This window comes from Narcine bancroftii, chromosome 4 (assembly GCF_036971445.1).
Source record: "Narcine bancroftii isolate sNarBan1 chromosome 4, sNarBan1.hap1, whole genome shotgun sequence".
In the NCBI taxonomy this organism is placed as follows: domain Eukaryota; kingdom Metazoa; phylum Chordata; class Chondrichthyes; order Torpediniformes; family Narcinidae; genus Narcine; species Narcine bancroftii.
Genome location: NC_091472.1, coordinates 288,809,462 through 288,822,474, shown reverse-complemented (window position 1 = coordinate 288,822,474; position 13,013 = coordinate 288,809,462). Strand labels below are relative to the sequence as shown.

At 38.8% G+C, this 13,013-nt stretch overlaps 1 protein-coding gene across 3 annotated transcripts in view; it reads left to right on the top strand.

The window, feature by feature from the left end:
• The window catches only part of scn1laa (sodium channel, voltage-gated, type I-like, alpha), a 146,350-nt gene that overhangs the window by 32,013 nt on the left and 101,324 nt on the right, over nt 1-13,013 (top strand). For all 3 annotated transcript variants that reach the window (XM_069935333.1, XM_069935330.1, XM_069935332.1), the window contains 4 exons: nt 2,473-2,711; nt 4,587-4,760; nt 5,889-6,245; nt 6,533-7,009. In XM_069935333.1, coding sequence (XP_069791434.1) covers nt 2,473-2,711; nt 4,587-4,760; nt 5,889-6,245; nt 6,533-7,009 — 1,247 coding nt within the window. The remainder of the gene's footprint in view (nt 1-2,472; nt 2,712-4,586; nt 4,761-5,888; nt 6,246-6,532; nt 7,010-13,013) is intronic.

Sequence of the window (13,013 nt, the reverse complement as noted above, 5' to 3'; positions counted from 1 at the left end):
AAGGTTCTTGAATCTCCCCATTCTATCCTAACCATAAACTACTCTGGGACCACCTAAAGATCTAACTCCAAGATTGGAACATCACACCTTCTTTGCACAAGCTGCAAATTTATAGTATTGTTTCTTACTCATCTGTGTGGCTGCAGCAGTAAGAATTTCAGTGCATTTGTCCATTGTACTTGTGTGTATGACAATAAACTCACACCTAGCTGTACTCCCCATAATTTTTTCAACTGACTCATCTCATATTTCTGCCCATAAGTCCTAACCATTCTAAGTGCAATTTCAAGTGTTTTCGATTGCTGATTCTCAAAGAGGTGAGAAGTGATTTTTGTCCTTGTAATGACTACAAGCTGGTTGTTGCCTATTGACAACTATCCAGTGCAGAATTTTGAGTGTTTGGAAAGTTATAAATGTTGCTCCATTGTAGAGATTCTGTAGACCAGAAGTAGACTATTTAAACTCTGAAACAATTTATGTAGTAAAACGCTGAATCTCGCAGCATTAAATCATCTGTGCAAGTTGCAAAAGCTTATTATGACAATAATTTGGTGATCTTCATTGAAAAATAGACTTTAAGCTTTCTTAACTGTTAATTGATTTCTGGGTAATTCAATATGATTTCTGGAAATGGATGTTAAATCTGATGGTGCCTGTGATAAACAATGAATGAAAGAGATAGAGGAAACATAATGTTGAGATAGTAGCCCAGATTGGAGGAACTCAGCAGAGTCTGGGGGGAGAGTTATGAATCTAAGTAGGGTGATTGGAGGGAGGAGGGTATGGAGAGGTGAGTATGGAGAGGTGAAGAAAAGGTATGTAAAAGGTGAACAAAGGTGAAGGGATTCAGGATGGCCGATAGGAGTGGGAAAGGAACACTAGAAGTGTACGACATGAAATTGGAAAAAATCAATGGTCATGCAGATTACCCAAGAGTTGGCACCCTTTTAGTGTGTCTTTGGCTTCACTTCGATAGTGGAGAAGGCTGAGGAGAGTTAGGAATGGGAAGGGGAGTTGAAATGAGATGCTCAAGACTTCCCCTTTCCTCTGGCCTACCTCAGTTCTCTCTCCCTTTGTTCACCTTTTCCATTTCCTTTTCCCTGTCTCAATACTGAAATTCATTATCCTCCCTACCTGCCTATTTATTTTTTTTAAATTCATCTGTTTCCACCCATCATCCACTAATCTCTGTCTCTAAAGTCCCCTCTCCCTCTTTCCCACCTGGTTCCATCTGCCCATCATTCCCCCCTCCCCCGCTCCTCACCTGGTTCCACCTGTCTCACCCTTCTCTTTCATCTCTTCATATTGGCTATCTTCCCTTTATACTTTCAGTCCTGTTGCAGAGTGTTGACCAGACATGTTTGCTTGACCTACTGAGTTCCTCCTGCAGATTTTTTTTTCCAGATTCTAGCATCTGCAGTCTCTTGTGGTCTTGCTGGATATTTACAGTCAGTGGCAAATGTGTGCATGTTTGGTCAAACAGGCAAACTCAAGGTGAGCTGGAGGTCAGATTCTAATATATCTGACTTCCCACTCTACTGATGGATTGATGGTAAATGAGGGCAAGGGGCTTCCATCTGTGCTTCCTCCTAAGCCAGTGGATATTGTGTGATTGCTCTCTTCTTGTTGTATACCCATATCTGCATCAGTTTTGTCATGAAACCATCACAGTCATGGTTTTCATTCACATCTTCTGGGGTAGAAAATGGCAGTAACACCCAGTGAGTCTCCATGTGCCATTCCTGCAACTCGTGCTCGACTCTAGTGCTTGGTATCTCTGTGGCAACTATCCTCTAATCCAAGGGTGGCCAACCTTTTAATTTTTAATTTAGACATACAGCACGGTAACAGGCCATTTCGGCCCACAAGTCTGTGCCGCCCAATGAACCTACCCCCCACCCCCGGTATGTACTAGAGTCTAATCCACAATCTGATTGCAACACGGTGCTAAATCTAACCTGCTGATCTCACCATACGCCAGTCCCTAAGGTGGTCCTGTGAGGTGTCAAGCACAATTATGCACAGTACTTTGTGCTATAAATTTTCAAGACACCAACCCCCCTCCTCTCTTCAGCATCGCTTCTGTCTACTCAAGTCTTCTGCTGCATGGGGGTAGAGGGCAATAGGAAGGAAACAGGCAGCCTATCCTGATGCCCTTCAAGATCCAGATAGGTAACAGGTAACTGTGCCCAAAATCCTTCATGGTAATACAATGTCTTGTCTGTCTACTGTTGGTCCAGTGAGGTGCAGATATTACAATATTTCCATCCTCAGGTCCTTTGGCTTTCTTGATTTTTGAGGGTTCCCAAGTGGTTACTAAGGTGAAATGTAGTGAGGGGTTTGTACACTTTTTAAAAAAATGTGGATTCCAATTTCTAGACCAATGTGTAAATTTCAGGATTGTGTGAGATTGCTTCTTAAATTCAGCACTTTCTGATATTTGTATAACTGTAATTTGTATACATTTTGTAGAACTGGAAGAATCTCGACAGAAATGTCCCCCCTGCTGGTACAAATTTGCAAACACCTACTTGATCTGGGGCTGCCATCCGTATTGGCTAAAAGTGAAAGAAATCGTCCATTTAATCGTGATGGACCCATTTGTCGATCTCGCTATCACCATTTGCATTGTGCTGAACACCTTGTTTATGGCCATGGAGCATTACCCCATGACAACAGACTTTGAAAGCATACTTTCATATGGAAACCTGGTATGTGTTGACCTGACCTGCAGGATGCCTCGTAAGGTCAAATTGTTTATATAGCGATATTTTTGTTTGCTTTATTTGGCAGAATTACTTATTTATCAATGACTAATACATGAGTTTATTAGCAAGTATAGTCAATTATCTTGAAGCACAGACAAAATACAAACCTGCTGGCTATCAGCTAGACTTGGTCAATACCATGAAGCTCTCAAACTTTTATCCCGTTTTAATACTAAACTCCATGAAGGTATTAACCTTTCATCAAAACTCTCTGTACAGATGCCCTATACGTTCCCCATTTTCCTCTTCTGTTTCAGGTGTCCAGCATCAGCAGTATTTTGCATGGATAAGATATTTCAACTGTGGCCAAATGCAATCAGGGCATTCCTGTGTATTAAATCAAGTAGAGGTGCAAGCAATAGATTAATCTATGTAGTTCCGTTTACTTTCAAACTTGTTGGTTGCACAAAAAAATTCCAAATGTTCTGATATTTTTTACAAAAACAGCGCAAGTTTACCCAGTCTTAATGCAGAGCTGCAACTTTCCAGCTCTGTTTGCATCCTTGTAAATTTCCACAAGATTCCTGACAGTAAAAACACACCTTCCTGGAATGCAGTGACCGTAGTTGTTCTCAGTATTTGAGCAATGGTCCAGCTGGTGTTCTGTACAGTTCCGGCTTAACGTCTTGTATTCCATGCCTCAGCCAGTATAGGAAAACACCCTATACCTCATTCTAACTGTCCCTTTGATTTTAAAGGACCTATGGATGTACATTTCAAAACCTCTTTGACCTCCACACCACTCACTTCCTTTCATTTATTGTCTAGGATTTCAACCTGTTGGATTATCACTAAATGCAATACCTTGAAAATGTTTGGATTAAAATTCAATTTGCCACTGTCATGACGAACTGATGGGATTCTGAGAATGTAAAGCTTTCCTCTCTCTTTGTTAGCTACCCAGCCAATTCATATGCCAACCTTTTCATCATGTCCCTATATTGTCTAAATTAATTAGATATATTACAAAAAGCAACTAATCATTGACTGAGCACTGTAAACTTTACTCACAGGTTCACAAAACACCCATCATCCACCAATCTCCACTGCTTGACACCATCCACACTCCTTTTGGATTCAATGAGTTTTACTTTTAGCTTGATATGTGGTGACCTTGTCAAATGTCTTGTTAAATCTATGTAGACTGTCAAATACACTGCCCTGATTGATCTCTTTTTCTATATCTCTTGAAAGAACTTGATCCTGAGACAGAAGCTTATTTTTGACACCATCGTTTCAATTTTTTCTGCACCCTCTCCAATGCCTTCATAATCCTTTTATGAATATAATAACTAGAATTATTTAAATGCATTTTAACAAAGGTTTGAAACAAACTTTACGTAACTTCTCTGCGATCTTTTCCATTAGGAAATGAGCCCTGGTGTTTGATTCGTTTTCTCCCCTCCAAGTGTGTGTGGTTATTTTTTTTTCATTTATGTGATGATATTCAAATATATTTGTTCCCCATTCAGGCCTTCATTTTTTTTTTGTGATTCCTATGGTTTCCTTATTTGTTCTAGGAAAATATAAATGTCTCACATATCTGGATTAAGCAATTTGCAGAATATTAGACATTCTACAAATTTATTGAAGTGATTTGTCTTGTGTCCCTCAGAGTTGACTATTTCCATCCCTAACCCTATGATTTTGAAATTTAGTTCAGATTTAGAAATTGTTTTCAATTCTAAAGACTAAATCATTGATGAATAGTTTCTTTACAATATGCATTGATCATGAGAGAGGTAGATAACAGAAAATAAACAAAATTTCTCATTGAAACTTTAAATATTAATCATGACTTTGATTGTTTTCATGCAGGTATTCACTGGAATCTTTACTGGTGAAATGATTTTCAAAATTATTGCTTTGGATCCTTATTATTACTTTCAAGAAGGCTGGAACATTTTTGACAGCATTATTGTAAGCCTTAGTCTGATGGAACTTGGTCTAGCTAATGTGGATGGACTATCTGTGCTTCGATCTTTCCGATTGGTAATCACAAATATCATACATCTCCCTAATTGACATTATTGACATTATAATTCACCATTGCAGTTAACAGAAAAATAGATGTTTTTATTTGTTTAGGTGATTTTTATTCATAACTAAAAAGGATATGGACAGAATGCAGAGTTGGGCAGAGAAATGGCAGATGGAGTTTAATCCAGATAAGTGTAAAGTGATGCACTTTAGAAGGATGAACTTGAAGCGAGAGCATGTGGTTAATGGAAGGATTCTTGACAGTATGGAGGAACAGAGAGATCTTGGGCTCCAGGTCTATAAATTCTTCAAGGTTGCTGCTTAAGTTGAAAGGGTTTATTGCATGTTGGCCTTCTTTAGTTGTGGGATTGAGTTCAAGGTAATGTTGCAGCTCTGACCAACTCTGGTAGACCACACTTGGACTATTGTGTTCAGTCCTGGTCACCTAATTACGTGAAGGATGCATTAGAGAGGGTACAAGAGGAGATTTACCAGGTTGTTGCCTGAATTGGAGAACAAGTCTTATGAAGCACCGTTGACAGAGCCAGGTGTTTTCTCTTTTGTCCAACATTCAGCCATGATCTCGTTGAATGGCGGAGCAGGCTTGAAGGGTCGAATGACCTACTCCTGCTCCTATCTTCTATGTTTCTATGTAACAAAGAAAGAGAAGTGGTTTAATCAGGGTATTTAAGGTTGTGAGGAGCTTGGATAGAGTGGACAATCAGTACATTTTTTTTCCTGGAGTGACAATAGTAAATACCAGAGGACATCTGTTTAAGGTGAGCACAGGGGAGTTTAGTGGAGATATCACAGGTAAGTTTTGTTTTTACACACAAAGTGGTGGGTGCCTGAAACACATTGCTGGGGATGTTGCCTGAAACACATTGCTGGTTCAACTAGGACATTCAAAGACTCTTACACAATCACATGACTGGAAGAAAAATGGAGGGTTATGGATATCAGGGGAGGGAAGGATTAATTGTGGCAGTAGGTTTACATAGATGGGCACAAAATTGTGGACTTAAGGTCCTGAACTGTGCTGTTATGATCTATGTTTTATGATTTTTAATGTAAATATTAAAACTATTAAAGACGTAATATTATACTGACTTTTTTTAATCATAACCCATTGTTTTTCAGCTCAGAGTTTTTAAATTGGCAAAGTCATGGCCAACACTGAACATGCTAATTAAAATTATTGGCAACTCAGTGGGTGCTTTGGGCAACTTGACCTTGGTGTTAGCCATTATTGTCTTCATCTTTGCTGTGGTTGGCATGCAACTCTTCGGTAAAAGCTACAAGGAGTGTGTCTGTAAAATTGATACTAACTGTAAATTACCTCGCTGGCACATGAACGACTTCTTTCATTCCTTTCTGATTGTGTTCCGAGTGTTGTGTGGAGAATGGATTGAGACAATGTGGGACTGCATGGAAGTCGCCAGCCAATCAATGTGCCTCGTCGTCTTCATGATGGTCATGGTTATAGGAAATCTTGTGGTAAGTGGTGAAATGTTTTTAAAATAACTTTTTTTTGGCTGGTGCTGTTAGTGCCAAATTAAGAGTCTTAAAGATAATTCACTGATAATGCATATAAAAATTAAGTTGTTAAGGTCACTTACGATTTGTGCACATGCTACTAATGGGTCATCATACAAATATTGCACTTTGCATGAAAAAAACAGGATGCTGGAAACAAGAATGGAAGAAATTTTGTTGTCCATAGGTGCATGAATATATGGAATCAATTAGAAGGCTAATTTATTTTGTTTCTGTTTCATCTTCAGGTATTGAATTTATTTTTGGCCTTGTTATTGAGCTCGTTCAGTGCTGACAATTTAGCTGCTACAGATGATGACAGTGAAATGAACAATTTAAAGATTGCTATGGGAAGGATACAGAAGGGGGTTGATTATGTAAAAAGAAATGCGCAAGAATTGTATCAGAAAGCCTTTATCAAGAGCAAAGTCACAGAAGATATCAAACCCCTTGACGAACTGCACAGCAAGAAAGAGATCTACATCTCTGATCACACAACGGTTGAAATTAGCAAAGAGATGGACTATCACAAGGATGGAAATTGCACCACCAGTGGGATTGGCAGTAGTGTGGGGAAATACAATACAGATGAAGGCGACTACATGTCCTTTATTCACAATCCAAGCCTGACTGTTACTGTGCCAATAGCTGTGGGAGAATCAGACTTTGAAAATCTAAACACAGAAGACTTTACTAGTGAATCAGACCTGGAAGGAAGCAAAGAGGTAAGGATATAGTTTATTTCCCTACTGTGTAAAATTAATTGAAGTGAATTACTGATCTGCATGACTGCTGTAGATAACCATTTCCAGAATTAATGAAGCATATTTGAGGTAACACAGTAAACAATTATTTAATCAGTGCTAGGACATTAAGGATTTAAAATATATAATTTAAATAATTTATTGCAAACAGTAAAGGAGATTATTTGTCTTTAATTCCAAGCATTTCTTGTACTGCAATATGCAATTACAATACATTTAAAATAATGTTTGCTGTTGTGTATCAAAGCATTTCTTTTACAATCTTTACAATATTTTTTGAAATGTGATAAGATTTTGGAATAGTGAATGAGTGAATAGTTAAATGTGAATAGATGATGTAATTTTGTACAGTTGTTTAACTCAAACATAATGAGGGGGAAAAAAAGATAAAATATGTGTAAATTAGGATAATGATTAACTTCTCCAGAAACTTGCAGATATTGTTGCTTTATCCCAGGTAGATAGAAGTCGTGGGTTGGGTACATTTTATCAATTAAACTAAACATGACATTTTGCTGTCATGTGTACATGTCTTATACAGTAGGTTACCGACTACAGCCATGGTGGCAGAGGTGATGAGGAAGATGTCAGTCATGTGAGCCATATTGATATGGATGATCTTAATCACTTGGATTATTGTTAGAGTAGAACTGGTCAGGAAGACAAAGCAAGTAAAAGTTAAAGAATTTAGGATGTGAGCCCTTCAATGAGTGCACAGCCTGAGATCTATTTTTTTTTTCACAACTTCTTTGTAAGCGGCTCCATTTAAGTTTCTGATTTAAAAGTGAGCAAGAGATGTTGATGATGTGAGATTTGCTATTGATAATGCAACTGATTATGAAAGAAAAGTTGTTAAAGATCTTTGGCCAGAATATTTGACCAAATATATTTAGGTGGTGCAAATATCACATTGTTTATTGGCCCAAACTTGAATTGTCCAGGTTTTGCTGCCTGCAGGCCGAGGGTACTTCACTTTCGGTTCTGCCAGGATCACTTGGCTCTGAACCTCATTATTGGTGATTTTTACAGCAAGGACCCTGATCATGGTTTATGTTAACAGAATGATGATTGAGCATCTAGGATCAAGTTACGGTTGAATACCTGTCACTGGATCTCCCTCTTATCAACATGTTTGGTCAATTTGCTATTTGCTTTGAACAGACTGATGAGATGCTAATAAGATACATTGCACGTGACTTGCTTTTATTGGACAAAATGTGCCCAAACAATTTTCCATCTTGTCTATTGGACACTGGTACTGTATACGAACAGCTTGGAAGCAGATATTTTTAATTACTCATTGTTACTGGCATAGTTTCGGGTTCTGTAGTCCTTTGTGGCATCTACTGTGTCTGGACATTACTTGATAGCATGAATTCAAATAAAATAGAGGGTCCACCAATTTGATTATCTGAACGCAGAAAGGAGTTGAAAAAGATGAATGCACTATTTTGAACTTTTTTGCACTCGATTCTTGGTCCTATCATAATGAACCAATAACTTCCATTAGTTGTTTAATTGTCTGATTGTATGTGGAGAAATGCAGATATTTAATCTGGTTTGTTCTTTGGAGGTTTACTTAGGCCTTTGTGATTCATGCTGCTCCTTAGTCAAGTGGCCGAATGTAGATGGAATTCTGTGAAAATACAACAATGGCTAATCCTCCTCCAAATGCAGCAGAAGTGTTGAAGAACTGGATGATTGCAAAATGAGCGAAGGACAAAACCTGATAACTTCAAGCCAATTGGTGGATATCAGTGGCGGGACAAAACCTGATAGCTTCAAGTCAATTGGTGGACATCAGTGGTGGGAAACCTCTAAGTAGCCATTTTTAGTGGCAAAGTTAATTCTTCAGGGGTCAACCACCACATATTTATGAAAGGGAAATCATATCTTACAATCTTTATTGAGTTGCTTGGTTAAAATGAACAGAACATGCAGATATAGGTCATGCAGTAAATTCATGAATGGTCAGCTTTGAAAAGTTTCTGATGAATACACTGCAGAATGAGCTCAATATAAAGCCAAGGCACCTGGTTCTAACTTGGAAATGAACTTGACTGAAGGATGTTTGGCAGATGTTGATAGGGCAAAGTAAGGTCACCATGGAGTTACCATAAATGAAGAACATGAGAACAGGAAGTAGAATACTCAACTCCACAAGTTTGTCTGCCATTTAATGGTGGCTGATCAGTCTCAGATCTCATTTCATCTCCTGTGCCAGTTCTTCGTCAAATTCAATTCCTTGACCTTTCAAAAATAAAATCTTAAATGCTCACTAGTGATCTCATCTCCACATCCTTTTGGAATAGAGAATTCAACTCGCCATGTTCTGAGAAGCAATTTTAAATGAATACTCCAAATCACATTCGTTTTTTAGTTTTTTTTAAATTACTTTATTTAAAATATAAAACCACTAAGCAAACATGTTACAACTTTTCACATTAAATCCAAATACATGTGGTATTCATATAAAAAGAAAGAAAAGAAAATAAGAAAGAAAAAAAATCCTCCTATTAACCCCCTCCCCCACACCCCCCCCCCCCCTCACCGCCCCCTCCCGCCAAACCATTACAAACTCAAAAAAAGAAACAGGACAAGAGAACCACAACATGAGTATTTCACTTCCGATACCTTTAAGTGTGTGTGTGTGTATATATACTTGTATATGAAGATCTATAAGAGAAAGGGAATGTTCGAGGTTCATTTAGATTTTAATACCAGCACTTTGTAAATATGGGCACCATATTTTCCAAAATACATGATATTTGTCTCTTAAAGTATAAGTAATTTTCTCAACTTGAATACAACTCAAAACTAATGACATTGTTCTTGTATAAGATTCTCTCACAACTGGAACCATGTCTACACCTGCCCTATCATACCTATAAGGATTTTGTATGTTTCAGTAAGATCACTTCTCATTCTTCTTATCATCAACGAATAGAGATTTAATTTCTTTAGTCACAGGTGATAGGACAACCCTCTCCTCCCAGTAATTATCCAAATGAGTTTCTTATGAATTGTTTTCAATGCTAGTATATCCTTTCTTAAATAAGGCATCAGAATTGTGCACAGTGCTCTAGGTTCAGCCTTGCTAGTAACCTGCACAACTGCAACTCAACTGTCATCAATTAATAGCCTGAACATGTATATTTGGACTGCAATTTTGAAGTGTGTGTGCAACATTAAACATGCCTGCAGAGGAAAATAACAGATATTTGGAACATAATGTTGTGGGGATGTGTCTGTGTAGTGCCCCCTGTTTTTTGCCTCCATTTGCCCCCCTGTGCTCCACAGTTTTAAATTTGTAATCAAACAATTCACATGTGATTAAAGTGCACATTCCAGATTTTATTCAAGGTAGAAATTACACACTTTTTATACATCATCCCCTCATTTCAGGGCACCATAATGTTTGGGACATTTGGCTTTATAGGTGTTTGTGAGTATTGAGTAGGTTTAATTGCTTCATTGGTGCAGTTATAAGAGAGCTAGGCATGCTTCTAAGCTTTTGATCATCTTTGAAGTCTTTTGTTGCCATTTTTCTACAAAACAAGAATAAAACCATAAGAGACCTCGTCCAATCCTTAGGATTACCAAACTCATCTGTTTGGAACATTGTGAAGAAGAAAGGGATATTGGTAAGCTCAGTGATCATAAAGAAAGACCTCCACTGCTGACGACAGAATAATTTTCATCATAATGAAGAAAAATCCCCAAAACATATGTCCGACAGATAAGAAACAGTCCTCAGGAGGGAGGTGTGGATATATCAATGACAGTAGTCCTCAGAAGACTTCATGATCAGAAATAAAGAGGCTACACTGCAAGATGCAAACTACTAGTTACCCACAGAAACATGATGGCTAGATTACAGTTTGCAGAGGAGTACGTATTTAAAAGATCCTGCAGAATGGTAAGAACAAAATATGGAACCATAAAGGAACTGCCCAAGATCCAACACATGCCACCTTCATCATGGTTTGCATCTTGCGGTGTAGCCGCTATAAAAAATTTTATAAATGATGAAGAGGCAGAAGGATGAGCCAGTAAGTTTGAGGATTATACGTTAAAGGAGTTGTGTATACACACCCACACACCCATACACACACATGTAAATATAGAACTCTACAGCACAGTACAGGCCTTTAGCATCAATGTTGTGCCGATCCATATATTCCTTCAAAAAAGTACTAAACCTTCCCTGCCTCATAACCCACTCTTTTTCTTCCATCCACATGTCTAAGAGTCTCTTAAATGGCCCTAATGTTTCAGCCTCCACCACCATCCCTGGCAAGGCATTGGTGATGCCACTACCGTTGTTGGCCGAATAACAGGAAAGGATGAGCCAGAATGTAGGATGGAGATTGAGAATCTGATTGGGTGGTGCCAGACAACAATCCTGTCAACAAGACCAATGAGCTTATTGGGAATTTTTGGAAGGCAGAGGGACCATACTCTTATCTGTATTGATGGGTTTGGTGGACAGGGTTAGTATCTTCAAGATCCTGGGAATCCACACATCAGAGAACCACTCATGGGGCCAGCAATTCAAGGAAACAATGCAGGTGGTGCACCAACACCTCTATTTTCTAAGTTTGAAGAAATTTGACATGTGTGGAAGCCCCTAGGGGTGCCTCAAAATGAAGGACAAACGTGATGATCCAGCAGGCTGCACGAGGCCAGTAGTGCTGCCCTCCAATTGGCCACAACTAAAGGAGCCTAACTGGCCTATCAAGGATAGCAGATCATAAATGCGCCAACCAGCACTGAGGGGGCTTTGACCACAGCCCTCAGCATGAGAATAAAAGCAGGGCTGTGAGCCCAATAAAGCTCAGTGTTAACCACACTCATCTGGTTTGAAAGGAAAAATACATCAGCCATGAATTGAATGGTGGGGCAGACTTGATGGGTTGAATAGCCTTTTTCTGTTCCTAAGTCTTTGATCTTATGAACGCCGATGTGAAGCAAAAGCTTTGCTTTGGAAGTTAAAAAGAGATTACACAGTAAGAAGGGGAAAATACTTTTAAGATGGAACCTTTTCTCTCTTGTGGAAGGAACGGAAGATTCTTTGGACAGGCTTGTGTGTCTAAGATGGAATTACTGAATCACCTGGGCATTCATTAATGAAGCCCAATACATATTGCCATTGAATTGAGTGGATTCCTATGATAACAAATGCCTGACAATATGATGCATAGTGTCTCAGGAAGGAGAGTGATGTATTATTGAACAAACGGGTTTGTTTGTTCTCCCGTGACCTGATGGGTTTCCTCCGGGTACTTTGGTTTCCTCCCAACCTCTCAAATGTACGAGGATGTAGGTTAATTTGGGTGTCATTGAGCAGCATGGTTGGAATGGTATCAGCTTCCATTGTGCTGTAAATAAAAGAAAATATTTCACTAAAGAAGGATTTTTAGATCATGGTGTCTATGCCAACACTTGACAAGAACTGGACAACTAAACTCACCAAGTGTTTTTCCTTCTATGTTTTGGCCATTTAAGTACCTTCATTGGTTCGAGTGCTCATCTGGATAATTTGATCCTGAATAGTTTACAAATGTTTATGACATGGGTGAAATACAGTGGTTTGTTGGAGTTAAAGTGAAGTCCTTATCATCCCTCAGTGTTAGAAGTCAATATTGAAGCTGGGTGTGAGAAATGTGAAGTGATTCGAAATAAAGCTGCCTCTCTGCTGTCCTGGAATTTTAATATTTTTAAAAATTGAGACAAACAACATGGTAACCAGCCCATCAGCCCGTGCTACCCAAATGCACCCATTGACCTTCACCCCAATACGCTTTTGAGAACACACAGACATAGGGAGAGCATACAAACTCCTTACTGACAGCCCAGGATTCGAATCCCGGTCCCATTTGCAGGTGCTGTAACAGCGTTGCAATAACCACTACACTAACCGTGTAGCCCTCAGTTTCTGGAGAGTAAAGGATAGCCAGTGCCT